The 24,129-nt window shown below is 41.6% G+C and overlaps 1 protein-coding gene across 1 annotated transcript in view; it reads right to left on the bottom strand.

The window, feature by feature from the left end:
- UBE2N (ubiquitin conjugating enzyme E2 N) overlaps positions 1-18,562 on the bottom strand; it is a 34,379-nt gene extending 15,817 nt beyond the window's left edge. The window contains exon 1 of the mRNA XM_060164892.1: positions 18,375-18,562. Coding sequence (XP_060020875.1) covers positions 18,375-18,404 — 30 coding nt within the window. The 5' untranslated portion in view covers positions 18,405-18,562. The remainder of the gene's footprint in view (positions 1-18,374) is intronic.
- Between the last annotated feature and the right edge of the window lie 5,567 nt (positions 18,563-24,129).

Below are 24,129 nucleotides of genomic sequence, written 5' to 3'. Positions count from 1 at the left end.
TACCTTCTGTAGAAGGCCATCCCTTACACACTTCGCCACCCTACTGTTGGTCTCCCAACTACACCTACTCCTATAGGTCAAGGCCCAGGTCTAATGTTTGCAGTCCCAATGCTGAGCACCACACTGTCTCACATTCTGTACCAGCTGAATGAACAGATCTAACTACTACTGACTGGGTAAAGAGGATCCAAGAACTTCCAAAAACGGTAGGCCCAAGGCTTTAAGGAGCCAGATGGTGGCTGTATATGGCTGGAGCATGCAAAAAAAAAAAAAAAAAAAAAAAAGGACTTTTTTAAAAATTCCAAATCCAATCTTCACAAACTATTTCAAACTTTTTGCTCAAAAGCTTTGGCCTTGGTACCTTCCCTACAGGTTGTGCACTTAAAGGACAAAATACTAAGCAGCAGAGATAGCAGGCTTAAGTTTCTGTTGCCCCTTTAGCAACTGTGAAGATCCAATAGTCATCTTCCTCAACTTTAATAATGATCATTTGCTCAGTACTAACTGGTTGACATATTAAAGATTCAGTCCTCTACCTCAAGGTTTTTAGAAGAATTTGGAATGAAATTTCTCAAGAAGCCAAATTAACATGAGGTTAAGGATTTTAATATTTCAAAGATTATCAATTTGGTTGAAAGTTAAGTAATCTTAAGAGATCCAGCTGGAGTATAACTTAGTACATATAAGTTTTTTTTATTCTTCTGTGATTTCAGGTGATTATTTTGTCTTGTGCTACTGAGCCACAGGAGAAAATGACCATGACAACTCAGATTTTAATATAACTGAAATAAGCACAAATTTACATACTAAGGCAGAAGTATTATATGATACAGCACCTGTGTACAGTAATACTGGTCAAATTCATCCACTTCATGTGGATAGCCTGAGTCTCTGAAACAATGCAACCATACATCTAAAGAATATGAATGCTAGACTTAGGGCTTGCTGGCAATGTGAGCTAATATATTATGTAAAAATACATCTGAACAACAACAATTAAAAAAACAGGCTACAGAACCATAAAATAACTGATTTAAATTGTCCAAGTAAACAATGGCTTCTTTGAGGAAAGGAATTACCTGAAAGTGGAGACACTTTTCAATGAGTACCCCCTTTGTTGAATTCTGTAACATGTGCAAGACCAAAAAAAAAAAAGTTTTAAAATAAAATCATCTAAAGAAATTGTGCATTTTGAGTAACCCTATTTTGAAAGTAACAATGTCTCATTATCAAGACAATCCTTAAAACTCAGAATAGTCAAAGATTTAAAAAAACAATGCTATTTAGTGCTGTGGAGAAAACTGGATCTCATATACTTGGCTGGTGGGACTACACGCTGGCCAACCTCTAAGAATTCCACCTCTTGGAACCTATCCTAAAGAAAAACTGTGGATGTGCTCAAAAGTACACCTCCAGAAATAACGATCACAACAAAGAAAAAAGATACTGTAATGTAACAGTGTAGAAAAATATTCCTTCTATATAAAGTGAAAACACACTTCAAAACAGTATGATCTTTTAATTTAAGTGCTGTGCTGGGGTGATGGAATGTTCTAAATCTTAACTGAGATGGGCTTCACAGCTGTATACATTTGTCAAAACTCAAATTGTACACTTAAAATGAGTGTGTGTAACTGTATGCAAATTGCACATTAATAAAGTTGATTTAAAAGAAAAAAAAGTACAGTATGTACCGTGCCTTAAGCTTACTGAGGGAAGGAACTGGGTCCTAATTTAGGGAAACAGGGTTCTTTATTCACCTGAGTACTTGCCAGGATTTGGGGGCAGGAGCTGCACAGTTTGACCAGGCATCAGAGAATCTAAGCAGCGGAGCAACGCAAGTGGAGAGAAATGAGAAAAGAGAAAACCGAGAGCCAACAAGGTGAGTTACACCATTTGCTGCTAAACTAACTCAATAAAAATCACTAAACTTGCAAAACGCTTGCAACTAATGGATTCTTGTCTCAGTTAATAGCATGTACAATCCCAGAACCACACAGAAAACAAGGAAACTTCAAGACCTTAAACTACTAATAAATGGCCAAACTTTGGGCAGGACATTAGACTTTCAGAGCTTAAAGAACTGGAGAGCTAGATAAATTTAGTTAAAACTCCAATGTGCAGGGACTGACAACTGGATTAATCCCTAAAATTGAGTTGGATGTTCACATACATTGTTTCATTTAATTCTCATAAATGCACACAGAAGCCTATCCAGTAGAAGTCCACTCTAGAGCCAAGGGTTCTTTTCACACATCACAATTAGAGCCTGGAATCCTCAGCATCCAGCAGTGCTTCACACCTCTGCCTTCACGTTAGGTGAATGACAAAGAGTTTATAACTAAAAGGTGTAAAGAGAAAATTATAACTAAAAGGTGTAAAGAGAAAATACGTCTCTTAACTTGCTCTAGTAGTATATGAAGCCCTGTCCTCAGGGCTAATGCAGAGTCAAAGGCAGGCGGAACTTGTCCCCCTTGGCATTTTCTCTCTTTAATCCCCACTTGAAGGTATGCAGTTCTGTCTTTCCTGAGATTTGAGGGCTGGCCAAATAAAGTGGGGGATTCCAGTGATTTGGTACAAAGGCATTTCTCTGTAGTATATAATACTTACAAAAAAAATCAAAACAAATACACACATTTTAAAAAACTATAAATTCCTAATACTGTAGGACTGAAGTCAAGCCAAATACTGCCATATCTCAAGAGCTTCTTGCCCTTCCCTGTCATGGGCTGGACCAGAAGGTCAGGCAGCTTTCTATGTTTAAAACGTCTATACTGGGGACTTCCCTGGTGGTGCAGTGGTTAGGAATCTGCCTGCCAATGCAGGGGACACGGGTTCAAGCCCTGGTCCGGGAAGACTCCACATGCCGTGGAGAAACTAAGCCCGTGCACCACAGCTACTGAGCCTATGTGCTGCAACTACTGAAGCCCGTGCACCTAGAGCCTGTGCTCCACAACAAGAGAAGTCACTGCAATGAGAAGCCCGCGCACCTCAATGAAGATTAGTCCCCGCTCGCCCCAACTAGAGAAAGTCCACACGGAGCAACTAAGACCCAACACAGCCAATCAATAAATAAATAAATTTTTAAAAATTAAAAAAGAAACCAAAACCCTCTACACTGGGAAATTTATATCTGTGCCAGATGTAAAGTAAGTATCTCTCACTTATCCTTCTATACTTTGTGATTCTGGAGGTGGGACTCTGCAAACCACATTTCTGCTCTGCCAGGGGCTCCCTGTTAAACTCAGCAGATGAGGTGGGCAGTGCTAAAGCTGCTAGACGGGACTTGCCTCTTCCAGGCTTCTTGTCCACCTGAAGTGCCTGTGAGCATCACCCAACATCCCTGCAGCAATTCATCCAATTCGCAGTTTATCCCACACTGAGAGAGCCAGTTTGTCACAGCACCTCTCCCTGCACGGCCCCACAGGCTCCCCCACAAGAAGGCGAGACTCTCTTCAGAGGTCTGGATCCCAGCTAGGGCTCCTTCTCTCAAGTTTCTAAATTTTAATAACTTCAACTTTTTCTCTTCATTTCTCCCCCCAGACTTAGGAGATGTAGCTGCTTCCTATAGCTGCTAGCTCCACAATACCTTAAAGTTCTCTTTTCATCTTTCAGTCACCTAAGTAACAACTTGACATATGTGACAGCTCCCAGGTGTTCACAGACTGACAGAGTAAGGATCAGCCCAGCCGCCTGCACTCCACCTAGTACCACCCCACCCCTCTGGCCCTCTACTCAGCAAAAGACACAAAGGACAGCTGGGAAGCAAGAGGGCAGCTGTGCCAGTTAAGGAAATGACAAGTCTAGAGGGAGCCCACACAAGCACCTTGGCCCACAGATGTCTGGGAGCCTTTCCACTTGACACAGGCAGAAGCCACAGTGCCCATATCCAACAACTAGAAAATAATCAAATTCGGGATTCAAAGGTGATTTATTGGTATCAAAGTGAATTTCACAGAAGTCAGGACCAACCCTATACTAACTAAAAGCCACCTTTCCTCGCCTTTCAAAGCAGAGGACCTCAGCTAGATGCTCTTTAGAGAACAATCTGATAATGTGCTCTAAGTAAGCCTCACCCAAGTGTGAATGACCCAAACAGAATTTCACAAACGTGGGAGAATTCTGAGACTCCCAACCACTATCCAACCAACTTCTCCCCAACCATACTTCTCCAGTACCCTGATAAAAGATTTAAAGTCCCGGGCTTCCCTGGTGGTGCAGTGGTTGAGAATCTGCCTGCCAGTGCAGGGGACACCGGTTCGAGCCCTGGTCTGGGAAGATCCCACATGCCGCGGAGCAACTGGGCCCGTGAGCCACAACTGCTGAGCCTGCGCGTCTGGAGCCTGTGCTCTGCAACAAGAGAGGGCCGTGCACCACGATGAAGAGTGGCCCCAGCTCGCTGCAACTAGAGAAAGCCCTCGCACAGAAACGAAGACCCAACACAGCCAAAAATAAATAAATAAATTTATTTAAAAATAAATATTTAAAGTCCAGCAATTCTGCACACAGCTTGGTAATACTTTGAGGCAACAATTTCACATATTTGGGCATCAAATGAATCTAAAGAAAAAGGTAAGCTGCACAAATCAAGATTAAGGAAAGTGATCTTCCTGCCAGAGGATATAAATAACCTTTCTCAGTCTTTCTCACTTCCATTATAAAGCTTTTCAGTAGATGTAAGAACAATAAGACTCTTGATACTGAGCAAAATGGGCAATATTTCTGTAGTTCGCAATCACATTTTTCTGTTTTCCAACAGAAGTTATATGATTAACTCTGTGATATAAATAAGAGAGACTAACTAGTATGATAATGTAAACACCTACAATTTTATAATTATAAGGTGAATCTTTGGACTTGGACTGCAACATTTGGGGCTTTAAAAAATACAATCTTCTTGGGCTTCCCTAGTGGCGCAGTGGTTGAGAGTCCGCCTGCCGATGCAGGCGACGCGGGTTCGTGCCCCAGTCCGGGAAGATCCCACATGCCGCGGAGCGGCTGGGCCCGTGAGCCATGGCCGCTGAGCCTGTGCGTCCGGAGCCTGTGCTCCGCAACGGGAGAGGCCACAACAGAGAGAGGCCCGCGTACCGCAAGAAAACAAAAACAAAACAAAACAAAACAAAAATACAATCTTCTTTTTTTTTTTTAATGAATGTTAGTGTGTTTCTATACTACCCCTCTCCTCCTGCTCCAGCCATACACTGGCTTTCATTTTACTAAAGTCAAATATTTGAATTCAATCATTCTACTACACATGCCAGCTAATGGCAAAATGAAGTAGCTGATATGTACCAAGCAGAAAAAATTATCTTGAGTATTTGTTTTAGTCTGCCATAAACAATAGAGGGACCTGTCAACAATCAGTACAAGGAACACAGTAGATATTCAGTGTACTCACTAATACTCGTAATGTTTAAAATGTTAACATACAGGGCTTCCCTGGTGGCGCAGTGGTTGAGAGTCCGCCTGCCAATGCAGGGGACACGGGTTCGTGCCCCGGTCCAGGAAGATCCCACATACGGCGGAGCGGCTAGGCCCATGAGCCACGGCTGTTGAGCCTGCACGTCGGAGCCTGTGCTCCACAACGGGAGAGGCCACAACAGTGAGAGGCCTGCGTACCGCAAAAAAATAAAAATAAATAAAAATAAATTTAAAAATTAACATACATTTGTCATAATTTATTTACATAAATACATAACCCCAATTGGCTTAATGATTCAACCAAAGAAATAAAGTAGCAGGACTTCCCTGGTGGCGCAGTGGTCAAGAATCCGCCTGCCAATGCAGGGGATACGGGTTCGAGCCCTGGTCCAGGAAGATCCCACATGCCGTGGAGCAACTAAGCCCGTGCGCCACAACTACTGAGGCTGTGCTCTAGAGCCCTCGAGCCACAACTACTGAGCCCATGTACCACAACCACTGAAGCCCACGCACCTAGAGCCCGTGCTCCGCAACAAGAGAAGCCACTGCAATGAGAAGCCCGCACACTGCAACGAAGAATAGCCCCCGCTCGCCGCAACTAGAGAAAGCCTACGCGCAGCAACGAAGACCCAATGCAGCCAAAATAAATAAATTAAATTAATTTATAAAAAAAGAAAAAAATAAAGTAGCACTTTGCAGTAAAGAAGTGTATGTGTGCACTCTTAAAATATTAAAATTGCTGTAACTTGTGCACTCTTAAAATGTTAAAATTGCTATAACTTGATTACTCATAAGTGGGAACATATGCAAGACCTACTTTCTTTTTTCATTATAGTGGACCTAAATATCTGCATTTTTACATCCACACCTGAGGGGCTTAGGGAGTGAATGCCTGCTGAGTAGGACTGGGTTCTTGGCTATCAGAGTCCCATTGCATACTAATACAGTAAAATCTGCTAGTGCAATCCCTACAACAAATGGAGATGACATTGGTCTTCTCCAACTCCTATGTTTATGGCCCTGTTACAACTAACCCACTATTATCAATTAAGCAGTAGAAAACAAAAGGCTAGTGTGTATGTATGAGAACCATGAGGGCAAAGGTATACAGGCTTTTTAAAAAAGTATACATGGCGCTCAAAACCCTAACCCAAGGAGTGTCAAATATTTTATTTTTCTGATGGCTACAAAGAGCAAATTAAAATATCTTTTCACCAGTTTTTAAAAAAGAATGAAATCTTGCCATTTGTGACAATGTGGATGAACCCAAAAGACATAATGCTAAGTGAGATATGCCAGACACAAAGACAAATAGGCATGTCACTTATGTGCAGAACCTTAAAAAAAAAAAAGTCAAACTCAAAATAACAGATTAGAAAGGTGGTTACCAGAGTCTGGAAGGTGGAGGGAAAGGGAAGATAATGATCAAAGGATACAAACTTTCAGTTAGAAGACGAAAGACCTAATGTATAGCATGCTGACCATAGTTAATAGTAATGTATTATATACTTGAAATTTGCTAAGAGATCTCTCTGACCACCAGAACAAAAACAACAAAGGTAAGTAAGGAAGGAAAGTGACAGATAATGTTAGTTTGTGGTAATCATTTCACAATGTATACATATATCAAAACATCACCTTGTACACCTTAAATACACACAATTTTTATTTGTCAAAAATTAAAAAAAGTTTTTTTCACTATGATGACTCAATTAACAATACGTCCAACATTTGTTTCCTAGAGTGCCTTTATAGGATTTCAGAAAATAAAGCAAATGACTTAAATTTTATCCCTGATTTTCTTTTCACGCAGAAAATAGTATTTCTAGTTTCTCTACCACAATATACTTCATACTAGGAATATAAGCAAGATGACTACAGTCAAGATTGTCTCAGAAGGAGAAAAAAAACCCAATCCCAACCAACACAGAGTGCTGGGCAGTCACATTTCATACAAAGGATGTTCCCTTGCCAACATGGCATAATTCAAAAGTTGGAAAATACATCATTTTAACTGGTAAACACCATCAGTATCAGACGTTGTATAGGAGAGGGGAGACAGGGAAGGAGATGGCAATGAATTAAGATGAAAAGACCAGGTTGTGAAAAAGCCTTGCATGCCAAGTTAAGGAATCTGAACTCTAGCCTGAACACAGTAGAGAGTAACATGATCACATTGGGTGTTTTTAGAATGTGGCAATGTGGAAAATGAAGAGAGAGAGAGAAACAGCACGTGTGTGTGTGTGTGTGTGTGTGTGTGTGTGTGAGTGTGAGTGAGTGAAGACAAAAAGATTTGTTCTCCGATTACTGCAAAAACATGCAGGAGAGGGTAAGAACCTGAGAGGATGGGAGACAGGAATGGGTTAGGAGAAGGACAGGCATTTCTAAGGTTCAGTCGGCTTATGACTGAATGTCTAAGAGAGAAGAGCGGGGAGGAGAGAAGAGGAAACAGAAGTAAATTGTAGGCAACTGGGTAATGTTAATGTAATTAATAAAGAAAAGAAACACCAAAGGTACTAATGCAAGGGAGGGGGAGACAGCAAAATGAATACATTCCACTGTAAAATAAAGTTGATTTTAAAATGTGTGCAAGACATCTAAGTGGAGATAAAAAGTAGGCACTTGGAGAGACCTGAGACTCACCATTAGATTTTGGAATCACTGATCAATGCTGACTGCAGCCAAGAAAATGAATAAATGTGTTCAGGAGAATATATAATGAGAAAAGGTCCAAGGTCTGAACCCCAAGAGAACATGAACATTTAAAGGCTTTAAAACTATCATAGCAGATAGGATACAGGCCTTCATATTAGCTATACTGGAAAGCTATTCAAAATTTCAGAATATTGCTACTACTCAGCATTTGTCCTGGGTTGTTTTTTTGTTTTTTTTTTTTTTGAGAATTGCTTAAAGTCCAATTTAAAAGCCAAAAAGGAAAGTCAGTTCCAGGATTAAATGATCATGGCTTTGTCTCAACGAGAACTTTTTAAAAAGGAACTAGAAATAATGGAGGCCCAGGAAAAGTGAGTTGGCCAAGGTCACAAAGTTTCTTAATACTTAAGACAAAAATAAAAGTCAGTGCTGTTCCTACCCATTATTCACCAGAATTGGCTCAAGTTTTTCATTCTCCAGCAATCAAAACCAATCTTTTTTTTTTTTTTTTTGGCCGTGCTGTGCAGCTTGCAAGATCTTAATTCCCTGACCAATGATTGAACCCAGGCCGGGTGGTGAAAGTGCCCGCTGGACTGCCAAAGAATTCCCCAAATCCAATCTTTAACGATAAAAATTTACTGGCTGCTGACAATTTAAAAAATAATAACAACGGCTCACAAGGCTAAAGGATACTTCTTAAACGTTAGAAAGAAATGCAGGTTGCAAATGTGATTAGTTTTATGGGAACCAATACAGATTTTTACCTGCTAAAACTTCTGCTTTGCTTCATTCAGCATTGTAATTTCTTAAAAGTATTTACTTAGAAAAATTTCAACTAAAAAAATTTAAAAAGGAATGAAGTACTGATACATACTACAATATGGGTGAACTTTGAAAACATGCTAAGTGAAAGAAGTCTGACACCAAAAGCTGTATTTTATGATTCCATTTATATGAAATGTCCAGAATAGGTGAATCCATAGAGAAAGTAGCTGCACGGGTGCCAGGGGTTGAGGGAGTAGGGACAGAGAGGGACTGCTAAAGGGTAGAGGGTTTCTTCTTCGGATGATGAAAAAGTTCTGGAATTAGAAAGCGGTGATAGTTGCACAACTTCGTGAATGTTAAAACCACTGAATTGTACATTTGAAAAGGTGAATTTTATATGTGATTTGTATCTCAAAAATATGAAGCATTTTGGTTTTCCTTTCATATTCAGTCAGATTTTAGCATTTTTTCTATGAAGTGGAGACTGGAATAGCAAAAGAAAGTGAAGGGGAAATCATCTGTATTACTGGATTACTTTTAGTTTGTAACAGTTTGTATACTGACTTTTTAGTAATGACTATATATCCATGAATTACACTTCTAAAGGAAAAAAAACTCTTTCAAATTAAAGACTGCATTTGAAGTGTCTGTGGTCCAAGTGAAGAAGTGCTGACTCATGTTACAGTTTTAGCACTGCTCAAATATCTTCCTAGAGTTTGATATGTCTAACCTGGAATGACATTCTTCTCCCCCGACCCCGTTTTTCTCCTTATCTTTCAAAATTCAGCTCAAATGTCACCCCCCTAAAAACTTCTTTCCCTAAACCAAACTTGGAGGGTTTCCCCATCCAGAATGTCACATCTTCGGTGTTCCCACTGATGCTTTTGTTTTCTATATGAGAAACTACTGGCTTTATGTATGATTTTAGTTCTACCACATTCTACCCAACTTCGCATTGAAGCCAAGCATATACTAGGCCATTGTTTCTGCAAGGTGCACACTAAAATCATCTGGAGATCTTAAGACAAAACATAACAAAAAAAATTCTGGGGCTGGCAACTGTTAAATTTATAAACACCCAGGTAATTCTGATGCACTACCATAAACTGCTCAGATTACAGACCAATATTCACAGAAAATATCTTCTACTTCCTACCACTCAAGACATCAGCAGCCCACCCAATTAAACTAAGGGAAGATTCTGATAAGAAATAGGCAAGGTTTGGCCAAGTGTTTACTGACCTCTAATCACAGTCAGTGGCAGGAACCTGAACGGAGATTGCAGCACTTTTAGTTTAACCCTTATCTGAACCACAACAATAAAGACAGGGTAGACAGAGTACTTCGTTCAGGGGGAAAAAAAAAATTTACTTAATGGGAATAGCTCTTTTACAGCTAAAGGTAAGAAACTTCAAGCTTTATAGCTGTAAATCACTGTGCCTCCAACTGTGAAAAGAAATGACTTTTTTAAAAAAGCCAAAGCAAGAACTGCAGTGCAAACGTAGGGGGAATTTTACTGGAAAGCACTTTTCCTTATTCTCTCTAAATACAAGTAAGGAAATTAAGTAGGTACAAATACCCTCCACTTAGTGGAAAACACGAAATTCAAATTAATATATAAACAAGTGTAAGATAATTCTATCTTTAGGCTTACTGAATGAAAAACGTCTTGTTTAAAACTCACATTAGAGTGGTTATGGTCTGATGCAGTGATACCTCAAATGTATTTTCCACCTGCTCTTTAGTTCCTTCTCACTGGAACCCCGAACTTCCCCAAATCCAGGGACCCAGGAGAGCAGGAGAGGAATATGCCACCCCAGAGAGGCAGTCCATCTTAAGGTAAACTATATTACTAAACAGCACTCACGCAAAAGCCTGTAATTAAACTACAATAAGACACTATCCACCACACATAATGGATCTCTGGTATATATAATGCATTCATGCTTGCTTTCTCTCCCTCTCTCCCTCTCTCCCTCTTTCTCTCTCCCTCTCTCTCCTTCCAGCTTTCATATCTACTATTCCCTGTGTCCACTCTCCCCACTGCTCTTCAAGTTTAAAAACACTCCTCAACAGATATTGATACCTTTTCTCAGACTATGGTAAATCCCAGATATTCCTTCTTTTATAACACACCTCACTGTAATTTCTTGTTTCACAGCTCTATTTTTCACCAGACAGCGATGCCTATCTTTTTTTACTGGCTTAGTGAATACATACTGTGCATTCAATAAATGTCCATTTAATTGAACTGAAACATGTTTTATGAATGGATAATAAAAAGGGAGACAAATCGCAATGTTATGGAAGATTGAAATTTGGCCTTGGGCTCTTACTAGCTTACTAAAGCCACTTTTGCCCCTGCTCCATAGTAAGGGGGTAAAGGGGATGGTAATCCCAATGGTCCTTAAAGGTCACTAAAAACACAGTGACTTTACAGCAATAGCATTTTCCTTAGTATAAACTATAAAGAAATCCTAGAAAGCTCTAAAGAAATAAAAAGCACCCATAGTCTCAAGACACAAAGATAACATTTGTTAGATTTCTTTCTAGTATTTTCTCCACTACAGTGCCTTCAGTCACTGGATTGTAGACTTTAAAAATAAAAACTGATTTGCCCAAAACAGACCAAACCTCTGACAGTGACATATTGTGATGGTACTGAAAACTAAAGGAGTTTGAAAATATGAAGAGGAAATAGACAATTAAAAAAAAAAAAAGCAGGGCTTCCCTGGTGGCGCAGTGGTTTAGAGTCCGCCTGCCGATGCAGGGGACACGGGTTCATGCCCCGGTCCGGGAAGATCCCACATGCCACGGAGCGGCTGGGCCCATGAGCCATGGCCGCTGAGCCTGCGCGTCCGGAGCCTGTGCTCTGCAACGGGAGAGGCCACAACAGTGAGAGGCCTGTGTACCGCAAAAAAAAAAAAAAAAGAAAAAGAAAAAGAGAAATATGTCAACATTAGATTCTGAAACCAATGCCTAGAAGTACTTCAAATTATAGCCTAATCCTAATTATTCAGAAACATCTGAGTTACAGGTCAACTCAGAACTATAAAAATTTCTATGCCTAAGTATCCCTAGGGGATTTTAGAACAGCTACATCCAGGATTTTAACAAACATACAATGCCCTGAATGGTGTGGTGTAGCTCTTGGAAAAATGGATAATAAAGAATGCTTTCTGTTGATTCTCTGAGGGCTCTTAACCAGTTACCTACCCATTTCTTCCGATCACACATGGTTTCTGTCACCAGAGATGCCAGGACCACAGATCTCACTCTCAGACTATGGTGATCCCACATCCTATTTAATCTACAAATTGAAGATGACTACTTAGTATTTAAAATAAAAAAAACTTGGGAAGCATTTTTAAAAGTTGCTAAGATTTTAGCTGAAGTTAACTGATTCCCTATTATTCATCTCCTAATTTGTATATCCATGCTGATGTCCTTCATACATTACATTTCTTTCATATAGGAAAAAAAGAATTCTTATTTCTTGATGTAACATTGCTACATATATTATGCCTTTCAGATCTATTTCATTTTTAGAAAGTAAAATTATATAATATAGTAATTAGGCACCCACATTAGAACTGTGATGACTACAACCATAATGTCCAAAGCTCCTGCTGCATGCCATCCTCATTTCCTTGGTTCTGCTATTTATTTCTACAGTGCTTATGCATCAATGTTCATGATAGCACATTCAAATGTATGTTCAGAATCCATACTACTTGAATCTGAGGTGCGTAAGTTATTTTCTTCTTAAATCCATTTACACATAGGTAAACCGAAACACTAGATACAGCATAGGGAAAAAAGCAAAGATACTGACTTGCAGGTCAGGAATCTCAGTCATCCAATTTCTTTGGCCTACAGTCTCCTCATCAGAGAAGGAAAAGGATAGTGTTCTCTACTGTATATGGCTGTAAGTCATCAGAAGTGTGGGAAAAAACTCAATTACTACAAAGCAAATGCATAATATTTCTGATATCATTATTTAGCATGCTGGATACTCAGGAAGTACTTAATAATTTGACAACTCTCAATTTCTATTGTGTGAGAGCTGATCAATCTGGACTGAAGAAAGTGCTTGACAAAGAAAAGCTTAAAAAACAACACTTGATTTTTAACCTACTTTCAGTTATGCCTACATTCCATAATCAAAACATTAGGTAGTATATTAAATAATATGCATATAGCCTGAAAGTTTAATCACTACCAAAAGTAATTCAGGGATTCTTAACCTGGAATCCGTGGAGATTGAGGGGATTCACGAATAAACTTGTCAAGAATCTGAATCCCCAGAAGTCATATGCAAAAAGTATGGTTTATTGTACTAGGAAGAAGGTCAGAAAACTCTTAAATTGGGACAACAACCAAAAGAGCTAAAAACTACACTGTTTCTACTCAAGTTTTTTTTTTTTTTTTGCGGTACGCGGGCCTCTCACTGTCGTGGCCTCTCCCGTTGCGGAGCACAGTCTCCGGACGCACAGGCTCAGCGGCCATGGCTCACGGGCCCAGCCACTCCGCGGCATGTGGGATCTTCCCGGACCGGGGCACGAACCCACGTCCCCTGCATCGGCAGGCAGACTCTCAACCACTGCGCCACCAGGGAAGTCCTCTACTCAAGTTTTTACTATATGAGTTTATCTGCTTCCTAAGAATGTTTTAATTACGATTTATAACAAGTCCATCTTCATCATGGTAAGTTTTCATGCCTTTTTTTTTTTAAATGGGAAAAAACATTATGAGCCAAAGATTCTCAGGGCTTAAAAAAAGGGTCAGTTTTCTGAATCGTTTTTCTTACTAAAAACTACCTTATATACTAAAATACATATCAAATGAGTGGCTTTTAAATGGTGATAAGAGGGACTTCCCTGGTGGCGCAGTGGTTAGGAATCCTCCTGCCAACGCAGGGAACACGGGCTCGAGCCCTGGTCCAGGAAGATCCCACATGCCGCGGAGCAATTAAGCCCATGCACCACAACTACTGAAGCCCGCACACCTATAGCCCGTGCTCTGCAACAAAAGAAGCCACCACAATGAGAAGCCTGCGCACCGCAACAGAGTAGCCCCCGCTCGCCACAACTAGAGAGAGCCTGCGTGCAGCAACAAAGACCCAACGCAGCCAAAGATAAATAAATAAAATAAATTTATTATAAACTATAATTTTAAAAATCTGTATTTTTTAAAATAAAAATTATTAAAGTAAAAAACAGAACTCAAGACTCAGTCAGCTCATAACAGGTTTTTTAAGAGTTTGAAACTAAACCTCACCAAAGAGAAAATAAATTGTAGGGAAGACTGGTGAAATTCTAATTTCAGAAGGTTGGTTTGCTAGGTTTTAATCAAATAAGTCAACTGCTTGAGTAAGTTAACTGTTTCCTAAGCCTATATTTTATTGACTTCATGATTAATTTTGAGAAGAAAATTAAAGGAATGTCATTCTGTCAGTGTAACACGTAAAGCTGAAATAAATTTGTTTTTGACCAAGCCACAACTACAGATTTCATTTATTTGTTCGCAAAATACTCCGGTTCTTTATGACAGATAGATTAAGGAGGATCTCTTATTTTAGGTGGCTTTCAACTTATGTGACTTTAAGCTTTAATTGCTCTGTCACTTTTAGAGACTAAAAGAGGTTTTGCCCAGGAAAAGAGAGAGAAAAAAAAATCCTATAATTGTAGCTAAACACGTAACTGCCAAGATTCAGTGTAACTCATACATGTGCAAAATATCACTATATATAAGACCATTCATTACAGCACTGTTTGTATAGCAAAATATGGGGAACAATCTAATAGTTATCAATATGCAATTAGTTAAATTAAGGCCTAACCACAAGGTTCCACAAAACAGCTCTTTAGAAAACTAGTCACCTCGAAGACATAGGTGGGGGCAAGGGGAGGGATCAGGTACAGCATTTACTTGGGGAGGAGGGGAATAGGCCTAACATATATGCACTAAGTCTCTCTGGTCTTTTGGGAAGAATATACAATAAAAGTTGTGGCTGTCTGGGGAGGGAAACTGGAATGCTGAAGGACAGATGAGTCTTAATTTTCCTCTATGTACCCTTTAGAACCTTTCAAAGGTGCTCTATGTATTTCCCAGTCAACAAAATAAAAGATTGATTTGTTTTGTTTTTAATGAATTTATGGGTAGAATTAGAAACTTTTAGCTCAGGCACAGATTCAGATAGAATCTACTGAGCAGTAACAATGTCAAATTATATAGAATAACTCTCCTGAAACTTTCTTTCAAAGAGACTGAAGCTCATTCATTCATTCAATCAGTATTTCAGAGCCGAGACATTAGATTTGCAGGTTATGTGTTCTAGGCATTTCAACAATGCCCAGGTCATCCAAGAATTCCTGCTTTCATGGAGCTTTAGTGGGAGTAGAGATAAACAGTAAATAATATAACTTTGAGTGATGATATGTGCTATACAGAAGAGACGAAATAGGGGCTAAAGAGCAACCATGGGGGAGGAGGGAGGACTGTGTTTTAGGACAGTTAAGGTAATCCTCTCTGAGAATATGACATGTGAGCCAAGAACTGAACATTATGACAAAGCAAGCAACGCAATAAACAGGAGGAAAGCCCTGTGAATGGAACACGCGTAGCCTTTTATTGTTCAGGGTACAGCAGAGCAACAGTGTGGCTGCAATGGAGTGACCCAAGGGGAGAAGTGTGGGAGATGATCTCAGAGGTAGGCAGATCCCAGATGGATGGAGGTAGGTAGCTAGGAGGGAAAAAAAGTCAAGATTTTAAGTGTGCTGCAGAACCTCTGTGGAGTTCTGAGCAGGGAAGTAACAAGATCTATGTTTTTAAAAGTAACACTAGCTGCCGTTTAAAAGGAGATCAATACAGTAGGCCAGGTAACAAATGATGGAACTGAACAGTGGTTTCAGAGAGATAGGGAAATGTGTCTGATTCAGGATATAATTTGAAAAATAGAGCCCACAGAATTTGCTACTGGATTAGAAATGGGAATCTGAGTGGGACAGCAACTGGGTGAATAGTAATTCAAAAAATCACCTTTATGTGTATGGTTACAGTTGTTAAGGTACTTTGACATATATTACGTCATTTCATAATAACAAGGGGCAGGGGAAGGTCACACTGGGTCAAGATCCAAGTTCTGCCTCCTGCCAGTTTTAAGACCCTAGGAAAGTCCTTTGAATGGGTTTCTAGCCTATATAATGTATTGTCTACTTCACAAGACTTCTGCAAGTACCAAGTGGTTGAAGAATTTTGCAAATGTAAATAATGCCCATTTTGAGGTAGAAAGCATCACACTGTCCAATGAGAGATGGTACATTCCCATCATTCAGGACAGTAGTGCTACCCCATTATATTCCACTGCCACCATTATATTCCACACAGAACCTTGTATTGTAGTTGACATAGAAGAGACAAGCTTCTTTTTTTAAATTCTGATATAAAAAATAAACATTTTCACAGATTATGAAAAAGCCTACATAATATAAGCATGGGCACTAGAAAGAAAATAGTATAATCTTTTAATCCTTCCTAGGGATTGGAGAAAACAGTTCTTTTTGCTATAAATGGCATTAAAGTAAAACCACCGAACTCTTACAAGATAATACCCAAACCAAGGGACCTTTCATTAGAGAGATGTTATCAACAAGACTCTAAATTAAGAGTATATATGACTTATCACTGTCTTGTTTTAAATAGCAAAATGCAAAAGTCTGGTGTAAACTAAATTATTGTATGCCAAATGAACTGAATTATGAGGACTTCAACTTATTGCTTCAAGTCATATCTGTAAGTTTATATACAAGGTCCCACAGAATTTATTTTTCCATCTAAGACTTTCATATTATTGCAGAATATCTCCAGCATTAAGCAAAAATGAAAAAAATATGTAAAGTCTTTCATTCATTATGTATTTTGGAGAATTATCTTGAATGTCAATGTGTACTAGGTACTTAGTCGATAACCTGAATAACAGTAAATAAAAATCCAAGGATATCTGATGTACACAGCTCTATCTTCCACCCCTCATTTTCAAGTGGGGCCTCAATAAACATGACCACTGGGGCCATGTGATTGTATTACAACCACATTGTTAAGTATCCTCCAACACACAGCCATTAAACTGCCTTGGACGGGTTCGAAGACAAATCTTTAACACAACAAATGAAGATTTTGTTTTACACAACACTATGAAGGTTCACATCATTAGACTCCAGCGCACAATGACAATCTGTTCTACTTCTCCACTTGCTAAAACTTGCTACTTTACAAAACACGTCTTATTTCTCTAAATTAAGCACCTTTAGGTCAGAGACACCCCCATCTCAGATATATTTCATTGCAATCGCACTACACAATACACCATCCTTCAATCACTTAGCATGCATCTCCCCCCAAACTTAAAGGACAAACTAGATTAAATACACGTTCAGAGTTACAGCAAACAAAATGATGCTGCAATTTAGACACTTTAACTCGCATACTGAGCAACACAGAGGTTCAACTAATTTCCTTCACTAAAATTGACCAAAAAAACCTAAAGGTTTTGTCTTCGTGGACTGCAAGAAACATTTCACGTCTGAGGACTTGATATTTATGTAAAGAGTTTACAAAACCAAGATGAATTTTTCATGGTTCCATTGATACTTGTCAAAGAACATATTCATGAAGAGCTAAAAAACGGTATTGATAATTTAAAGCGCACAAAATCGAGAGGCAAAAGGTTTCACAAGGTCCCCCGTACCTGTACTGCACCCCCTCCCCCAATCCCCGCTCGGTCTCGTGTTAGAACTATTTCCTCTAAACAGAAACAGTCCTAAAAGAGTTTGCCAACTAGAGTAAACTCACTTCGCAAAGATAACGAGCGGAAACGCATTTAAAGAGGAGATCACGGAAGCGAGAGTGGCGGGGCGCGGAGCCCCCACGTCCCCCGAACCCCGGCAGCCAGGGGCGAGCATGTGCCGGCGGCTGCAGGATGCGCGGCCCTCCCGGAGCCGCCTCCCGTGGCACAGGGCCCCGCCCGGCCTCACCCTCCCGGTTCATTCATTCTGAACCTGCAGCTGCCGCACCCCCGCGCTCCCGCCCGGGCCGAGACACGGATCCGAGGCCGAGGGACCATGTCGGGCCACAGCCCCCGCCTGGAGTCTGGGCCCCGCCGCGATTCCCGCGCGCCCGCGGCCTCCGCTCGGGGGTGGTCTTAGAGACCGCGGAGGCCCGCTCCCAAGACCAGAGCCCCGCAAGCCCGCGGCCCCACCCTCTGCCAGGGCGCGGGCCAGGCCTTCCCCGCTCGCGGGCCGACCGCCTGGGAGCCCCCGATCCCCGCTGCCGGGCTGCCCCACTGCGGCCGGAAGTCTCCCCGGCGCCCCCTCCCCAGCGCCCGACTTCCCTCGCCGCCGCGGCCAGACCCTCTCCGCGCTGCCTCGGGCCTCCCAGCGCGGGCCGCGGGCCGGAGGAAGCGAGGGACCGCTCCGCCCGGTCCGCCGAGAGGGCAAGAGCAGAGCGGGTAGCCGGAAGCGGGCCCGGGCGGTTACCTTGATAATCCTGCGGGGCAGCCCGGCCATCTTGTCAGATCCCGAGTTCGGCCTCTGGTCTCGTCTCCGGCTCCGCTCGCCTCACGCACGAGTGGAAGTCCCGGGCTCCACTTCCGGGGAACGTTGCCGCGCCCGCCGCTGCCGCGCCGAGGCCCCCCGGGAAATGTAGTCCCTGCTCGGGCGCGGGCGGACTTCCCTCGGACCTGGCCCCCTCCCCCGCGCTCCCCGCCCCAGCCGCGGCCTGGGGGTGGCGGAAGTGACGCGCCGCGGCGGGGCAGGGATTTGGGAGAGGTAGTGCGGAGCGGCGCGGAGCCCCACAGAGCCCCGTCGCTAGTGGCCGGTCCTGGTGCGCGCTGGTGGGACTGAGTGGTCTGCGACCAGCAGGCCTCTTATCCGCGGCCACGCCCGCGCCAATGGGCGACGTAACAGAGGCCTGGCCGTAGAGGTAGCCCATTCGTTCGTTCGTTCATTCAACGCTACTGCAGGGTGCGCGGTCGGGGCTGGCGCTGGCCGAACGCCTGAGGTCAAGTTGATCCGCGAGCTCCTTCCTCACAAGTAGGGGAAGACCGAAAGTCAGTAGCAAAGCTCCCAACTGTGGGTCTCGAAAGTTATCCAGGAAAAGCCTAGCCAGAATTTTGATGTTTAAATTTCGCATAAATCGGGTGTCTTTGACACACCCCTTAGACCAGGAAAAGCTAAAAGGGTTTGGAGAGAGTTGGGGGGCGGGGAAGAAGAATGGCCTCTGAACGCCTGGCCCTAGTGGTTGACTCGCGGATTGGAGAGCTGGAGGAATGACCCAGGAGAGGATTAGAGATCCCAGCGTAATCCCTAAAAGAGGGATTACCTTTAGAGTGCGGGGCCCTAAAGGAGGATTAGAGTGAGGGTGCCCGGAAATGGGATTGTTGGGGAAGGCATTTCCTAACATCCTGATGATTGATTGCTTGCTCTGTAATGGGCTTTTTGCGAGAATTATTTTACTTTATCGTCATAGCAATCTTAAAGTGCTTCCTCCACTTTACAAATGAGGCTCGGAGACATTCACTCTTTCCAAGGTTATGAGGGAAATGGAGCTGTTTTGTTCCCACGCAGGTCTGCCAAAACGTGGACCCCTTAACTCCTTAGCCACGGTGTTTCCTAGCACAGTAGCACAGACAGTAGATGGTGAATAAAGATGTGCCAGATGCTATGTTAGTGGATGAGAATACAAAGAGGCTGACCCTAGGGAATTCCCTGGCGGTCAAGTGGTTAGGTCTCGGGGCTTTCATTGCTGCGGCCGGGTCCAATCGCTGGTCGGGGCATTAAGATCCTGCAATCCGCGCCGGGTGGCCAAAACTCAAAACAAAAAAGAGGCTGACCCTGCCTTCCAGGAACTTAGAGTCCATCGGAGAAGAGAGACTAGTGAACAATAATTACAATCCGGTGTGTTAAGGGCCGTAATAGAGATTCCTCCAAGGTGCTATTTGAGCACAAGGGAGGCATTAATTGCTTGAGAAGTCAGAGAAGCCTTCTCAAATGAGAAGTGGCATCCTAAAGGATGAGTAAGAATCTAGCTGACCTGGTTGGGGGAGCATGCCAGGCCTAGAAAAAAGACTGTGAAATGGCATTGAGCTATAAGAAAAAAAAAAAAAAAGTGCATTAAAGAAATGGAGAATATGAATGCAAGAAACCTAGTAAGAGTAATAAGAGAAAACATTATCATTAGCACGATGCTAAATAATTACATGGATTATCTCATTTAATGATAAAGTATATAAGGTAGGCTTTCTTATTACTATTGCTTTTTAGATGAGAAACCAAGAGGCAATAATGAGAACTTCAAATAACCAGAAGTCTGAAATGAGTGGTTCTTCTGTATTTAGAAGAATTTGGGAAAGTAAATGACATTGGAGAAAGATACTTCCAGAATATTTTAGAGAGGGTCTGGAACCCGCCCTGATAGAAAGGAAGGCAGAGGGAATATGGGGTTAGAAGGGTACTAGTCCAGTTAGCTCTTGCATAACAATTCAGCTCAAATTTAGTGCTTAAAAGAACAATAATCATTTGTTTAGCTCTTGAATCTGCAATTTAGGCAGGGCTTGGCAGGAAAGACACATCTCTGCTCCATGCTGTGTCAGCCTGGGCAGCTTGACTGGGACCAGAACCACTTCTAGGATGGCTCACATAGCAGGCAAGTTGGTACAGACTGTTAGTTCCTCTCCGAGTGGGCCTCTCCATGGAGCTACTTGGGCTTCCTCACTGCATGGTGGCTGGGTTCCAAGAACGAGTGTTCTAGCAGGCAAAAGTGGAAGCTGTCACCTTTTTCGACCCAACCTTGGAAGTCACGTAGCATCACTCCCACCATAATCTATTGGTTGACTCATCACAAAAGCCCACCCAGTTTGAAAAGTAGGGGACATGGACCCCCTCTCTTGAAAGAAGAGTCCAAGATTCTGGAAACTAGCTGGGTATGTGTGATACAAGATACAGTTGTGACCAACTTCGAAAAACACCAACTGCCACAGGTATATTTATCACAGTATGCTTACAAGCCACCATGCTTACAGTCACCTGCAATGCTGGTTAAAATAAGCATTCCTGGAGCCCTTCCCAGAGATTCTAATATTCTAGTTTATTGCTGAGGCCTGGGACTCTGCATGTAAACATCACGGGTAATTTTGATAGATCCTAAAATTTGAGAACAAAAGATTTTGAATAAACAACAAAAATTGTTGCCATGTGCCTTCTTTTGGCTATTCTCTATTGGAATAGATAGTGAGTATCCTGCAGATTAAGAGTGAGGGCCCCGAAGCCCTGCCTGGATTTGAAAACTTAGAATTTGCTTAACTTGTCTGACCTTCGTTTTTTTCACCTATAAAATGTACTTCATGTTCTTGTTGTGAAGTTTCAATATATATTAAGTACTTAGAGGGGGTATTATTTTTGTAATCTTGATAAGAACCAGGTATAGTTTTCTTTAGGAAACCAGATTTTTAAAATTTGACAGTATAACCTTGTTTGGCAGAGATTCATTTGATGGCATGAAATTCTCTTAGATAAATACATAATTTTTAATGTCCTTTCCCATTCTTTTTTTTTTTTAACATCTTTATTGGGGTATAATTGCTTTACAATGGTGTGTTAGTTTCTGCTTTATAACAAAGTGAATCAGTCATACATAAACATATGTTCCCATATGTCTTCCCTCTTGCGTCTCCCTCCCTCCCACCCTCCCTATCCCACCCCTCCAGGCTGTCACAAAGCACCGAGCCAATATCCCTGTGCCATGCGGCTGCTTCCCACTAGCTATCTACCTTACTACGTTTGTTAGCGTGTATATGTCCATGACTCTCTCTCGCCCTGTCACAGCTCACCCTTCCCCCTCCCCATAACCTCAAGTCCGTTCTCTAGAAGGTCTGCGTCTTTATTCCTGCCTTACCCCTAGGTTCTTCATGACATTTTTTTTTCTTAAATTCCATATATATGTGTTAGCATACGGTATTTGTCTTTTTCTTTCTGACTTACTTCACTCTGTATGACAGACTCTAGGTCTATCCACCTCATTACAAATAGCTCAATTTCGTTTCTTTTTATGGCTGAGTAATATTCCATTGTATATATGTGCCACATCTTCTTTATCCATTCATCTGATGATGGGCACTTAGGTTGTTTCCATCTCCGGGCTATTGTAAATAGAGCTGCAATGAACATTTTGGTACATGACTCTTTTTGAATTATGGTTTTCTCAGGGTATGTGCCCAGTAGTGGGATTGCTGGGTCATATGGTAGTTCTATTTGTAGTTTTTTAAGGAACCTCCATACTGTTCTCCATAGTGGCTGAACCAATTCACATTCCCACCAGCAGTGCAAGAGTGTTCCCTTTTCTCCACACCCTCTCCAGCATTTATTGTTTCTAGATTTTTTGATGACGGCCATTCTGACTGGTGTGAGATGATATCTCATTGTAGTTTTGATTTGCATTTCTCTAATGATTAATGATGTTGAGCATTCTTTCATGTGTTTGTTGGCAGTCTGTATATCTTCTTTGGAGAAATGTCTATTTAGGTCTTCTGCCCATTTTTGGATTGGGTTGTTTGTTTTTTTGTTATTGAGCTGCATGAGCTGCTTGTAAATTTTGGAGATTAATCCTTTGTTGGTTGCTTCATTTGCAAATATTTTCTCCCATTCTGAGGGTTGTCTTTTGGTCTTGTTTATGGTTTCCTTTGCTGTGCAAAAGCTTTGAAGTTTCATTAGGTCCCATTTGTTTATTTTTGTTTTTATTTCCATTACTCTAGGAGGTGGGTCAGAAAGGATCTTGCTGTGATTTATGTCATAGAGTGTTCTGCCTATGTTTTCCTCTTAAGAGTTTGATAGTTTCTGGCCTTACATTTAGGTCTTTAATCCATTTTTAGCATATTTTTGTGTATGGTGTTAGGGAGTGATCTAATCTCATACTTTTACATGTACCTGTCCAGTTTTCCCATGTCCTTTCCCATTCTTTTCCCCCTTGAGAACAACTCACACTATACGCATCTGGAAAATAAAATCCGAACTTCTGATTCATGTAAGTCCTGTAGAACAGGATATATTCTAGAAGGACATGTTGCCACATGGCTGAGATGCAGGGTTTATTCTCAGGTTAGAAAGCTGGTTAAGAATCCTACTTACTATACCCATAAAATATGGTTAAAATAAAGATATCCACAAAACTAATTCCTTCAAGGCAGAGATGTTAGACAGCTGAAGAATAGAGGTAAAACAGACTTTTTACTTTATACTCTTGTACCTTTTGGATGTTGAGCTATATGAATGTGTTACCTATTCAAAACATAAAATAATCCAATTCACTAATTTCAACAGTCTAATCTAAAAGGTGTTCAATGCTCTTTACATGCTGATCAAGAATGATATCATACAACTAAAGGGGAAAAAAAGAAAAAATAATTTAAAAAAAGAAAAAGAATTATATCATACACTCAAAATTCAAAAGATTCTCGTCCATGGTATGGAATAAATAAGAGTGACCAAATAGCTTCACTAAACTGAACAGTGCTAGGCAGAACTCTTAGCTAGTTAATCTTCTTTTTTTTTTTTTGCGGTACGCGGGCCTCTCACTGTTGTGGCCTCTCCCGTTGCGGAGCACAGGCTCTGGACGCGCAGGCTCAGTGGCCATGGCTCACGGGCCCAGCCGCTTCGCGGCATGTGGGATCTTCCCAGACCGGGGCACGAACCCGTGTCCCCTGCATCAGCAGGCAGACTCTCAACCACTGCGCCACCAGGGAAGTCCCCTGGCTAATCTTTTTTTGGCTCTTCATCAGGCCTCATTCTTGGCCATGATTTTTTTTCCAGGCTCTGCTTCCTTCAGGACTCAAACTCCAAGTGCCTTTGCATTATAATATAAGAAAGAGGGCCCAAGAACACTGTGTTGAAGAAATTAGAGGAATCCTGATCTATGCAAATCTTACTCCCCAGAATAATATTTAGTGCCTCCTGTTCCTTCCCCACCCCCTACCCACAAATATTTCAGTTTCACTACTTTGGCCCTATAATAGCAGATGTATAAGTACTGTTTACCCTGCAGGTAGTGTCTTAAGACATTTATACCTGAGCTCCTCAGAGCCATGGATCTCTTCCATCTTGGGCACCCCTGGATCCCTGGGGGCTAGCTCAAGGCCTACAACATGAGAGCTCTCAAAAAGTACTGGTCAAGGGAATGAATACATGAGTGCAGGATGAAGATAAACACCTGTTGGAGAATGGTTGCCTTAAATTCATGATC

This window comes from Lagenorhynchus albirostris, chromosome 11 (genome assembly GCF_949774975.1).
Source record: "Lagenorhynchus albirostris chromosome 11, mLagAlb1.1, whole genome shotgun sequence".
NCBI classification, from domain to species: domain Eukaryota; kingdom Metazoa; phylum Chordata; class Mammalia; order Artiodactyla; family Delphinidae; genus Lagenorhynchus; species Lagenorhynchus albirostris.
This window is presented reverse-complemented; position numbering and strand designations above follow the sequence as displayed.